The 2,848-nt window shown below is 48.3% G+C and overlaps 1 protein-coding gene across 1 annotated transcript; it reads right to left on the bottom strand.

Moving 5' to 3' along the window:
• Positions 1-974: 974 nt before the first annotated feature.
• On the bottom strand, positions 975-1,556 carry LOC125521769. Its single transcript, XM_048686833.1, has one exon. It carries the CDS (start codon positions 1,429-1,431, stop codon positions 1,162-1,164), a length of 270 nt encoding a protein of 89 aa, XP_048542790.1. The 5' UTR covers positions 1,432-1,556; the 3' UTR covers positions 975-1,161.
• Positions 1,557-2,848: the final 1,292 nt, after the last annotated feature.

Raw genomic sequence — 2,848 nt, 5'->3', positions numbered from 1 at the left:
CGGCCTTGTTGTAGATGCTCTTAAGTCCTTTTCAGGAACCCTCTTGCTTCATAATTTGTATTGCCTCATGTAATAGGATTGGTAACACATGAGCATTCCCTGTAATCTATATTTGTCGATGCTTTGGCTGGACGTACATTCCTTTATTTTTTTTCTATAAATAACCAAAAACCTCGTAATAAATTTTGTTGTATGCATTTTTTTGACGCAGAGGCTGAGGGCAAGCTTCCTTTTGAAAGAAATATGAGTGTCTGTGTGCTTACCTTTCAGAAGTCCACTACCTTAATAGAAGGACGTATCCAATGCAACCATCTTTATGGTGTTACCATTGAACCAATTGATGAAACCACACTCTACAAGTTATTAAAAAAAATCTGAAGTTAATTTAGTATGTACGTACAATACATATTTACCATGTCACAACATATTCTGATAAATTACTGCAAGAAATGGAAGGTATCGGGAACCTTTTTGGCAACACCTGATAACATGACTGCTAAGATCGAAATGCAATTATTGTATGGTTTGCTCCCCTTTTCTTCTAGGGATCCAGAAGGGGGTTGCTTACGTTTAGCACTCGAACACATTCTCACTGTAAGGAACTATCTAACAGACAGTGATATCTGAAATCATGATCGATATATCTCTAATGTACGCTCGCTCTGTTTCTGTCAAGCATTGCTAAGCAAAGTTGGGCTATTCTTTTGCCAAATGGCAAGCTTGGCCTGTAAGGTCCAACTCCTACTTCAATTCTACACACACGCAGAGACTAGTTTTGTTCTCTCCTCAGTGTCATTATCTTCCTCTTATATTCTTACTACTTTTCAGGAAGAGATGGTACATGCACAGGAAAGCAGAGCCGGAGGGAAATTTTCGACGTCGTATTACCAGCCACACCTCTTAATTGTACAACAAGCGCGTGCCACAGATAGTCAAACAGTAGTCTGACTGAATGATCTACATGACATGGAATCGAAGACATAAAATGATACTAGGAGATGTCCCCTTTAAATTCCTTTCGTTTGTAAACAAGATTGTGCACCGGTCAAATACTAGACTAGAATGAACGAAACATCACAACCCCACCAACGTCTCAAACATTCTAACTGATCCAAGTTCTATACAGAGTAAAATCAAGAAAGCGACATGACAATGACATGCTCAGTGCATGACGACGGTGTCAAAGCAATTGAGGCCGTCGAACGCGAGCTCGAACCCAGCACGCCGCTGCGCCATCTGCTTGCCAGTGAAGAAACCCTGCCCCTTCTCAGCGTCCGGCTTGATAGCCACCAACGGCTTCGTCGCGTCACCACCACCTGAGACCAGCCTTTTGACCGTGTCGGTGCTGCCGGCGGTGAGCACCGACGTGCCGTAGCCGTCCAGCGGTGCCTCGCAGAAGACGAGCGCCGTGAAGAACCTCTCCATAGCCATGGATCCTCTACTGACGGATGCTTGAATCAGGCAGTCTGGAAAGAAGGATTCCTTGCTGCTGCTGCTCCTCGAGCGAATGAGGAGATTCTTGTTTGCTTAGTGATCGAGCTAGACGTGGGGGTGGGGATTTTATAGGGTCACCCCGTGCGTGCCGGTCTCCGGTTGGAATTCGGAGGGCACGCGGAAGCAGAGTACGCACGAGCCGGAGTCTAGAGGATTGCGACCGTGCCGTGTGGGGTTGGATTAGATGGAGTCTACTCTGTCTCCATGCCTGCGCGTGCGGACCAGGACACCCGGGTTTGACCTCATCCGATCCGTAGCGTGACGTGAGGTTGAGAAGCACATCACCGTTGGATTAGATATTCCTTTGCTGATGTATACTGACTTTTCGGTCAAATCATATTGTCTCGGCTTTGAATTTTGTGGTGATACAAGATTCGGACTTCAACCTCCAAGGGGGTAGGTGTCACGGAATCCGTTAGTGTCCAATCTCTAAACCCTGCGCAAGTGGGAGCTACATGCATAGGCTTGTCTTTTTTATAAAAAAAGGTTACCTTGAACTCTGCATAAAAACTGATGCATGCAGTCATCTTTATTAAATTATTACTCAACAGAGTGACAAAATAAATAAATAGATCAACCCAAGGCCACCTTCTAGGAAAACCAAGTTGACACACCTACTAAATGACCGTCTCAACGGACTTCATCTAATCCGCTGGCCTCAAGAAGCCATCCGCCTGACAAGCTGAGAGCACCAACTGGTCTATGTGTCACCGAATGGGCAAGCCTCACCAAAGGACCGCCGTCCCTGATCCATGGATCGCAGCCGTCGTACCAACACCGGGCAGCCTTAGAAGGGCCCCGCTACCGCCTTCCTCGGAGCCATCTGGACTTTGCCAGAGGGCGCCTCAGGCGGCGGCGAGGGGAGGAAGGTGCAGCAGGGGAGGAAGCGGCGTTGGGATGAGGTGGCAGCGAAGGAGGGATCCGGTCACGACACTAGATCGCGATCGCGAGTCCCTTTTGGCCGGGGCCCGCTAGTCGTCCTATGGATCAGTCGTTCAGAGAAAATGATGCAAAGTCCATGGAACGGCTCTGATCCGAAGAGCCGTCGTTGGGGAGTTAATTTACAGGGGTGGAGCTGCATGGAGGGTCCTCAGTGCACATGCACTAGGGTCGAATGTTTCCCGTGTTATGTTAATTGTTGTGCGCCAGGGTGCATAATTTTTGCATGTGACATCTTGTCGGACCCTAGCATGCCACCGACCACCCCATTTTACCTGTGCCCCTGCTCTGTCATACCATATGCACCGGGCCCCACCCAACAGCACTACCAACCACCTACATGACACTGGTTGGAGCTCCATCGATATCTTCTTCCGTGGTGCACATGAGGAGAGGGGGGGGGGGCGCCGACATG

The sequence above is a fragment of the Triticum urartu genome, chromosome 7 (assembly GCF_003073215.2).
Source record: "Triticum urartu cultivar G1812 chromosome 7, Tu2.1, whole genome shotgun sequence".
In the NCBI taxonomy this organism is placed as follows: Eukaryota; Viridiplantae; Streptophyta; class Magnoliopsida; order Poales; family Poaceae; genus Triticum; species Triticum urartu.
The sequence above is the reverse complement of the archived record's forward strand: the minus strand, read 5'-3'. Positions and strand labels throughout refer to the sequence as shown.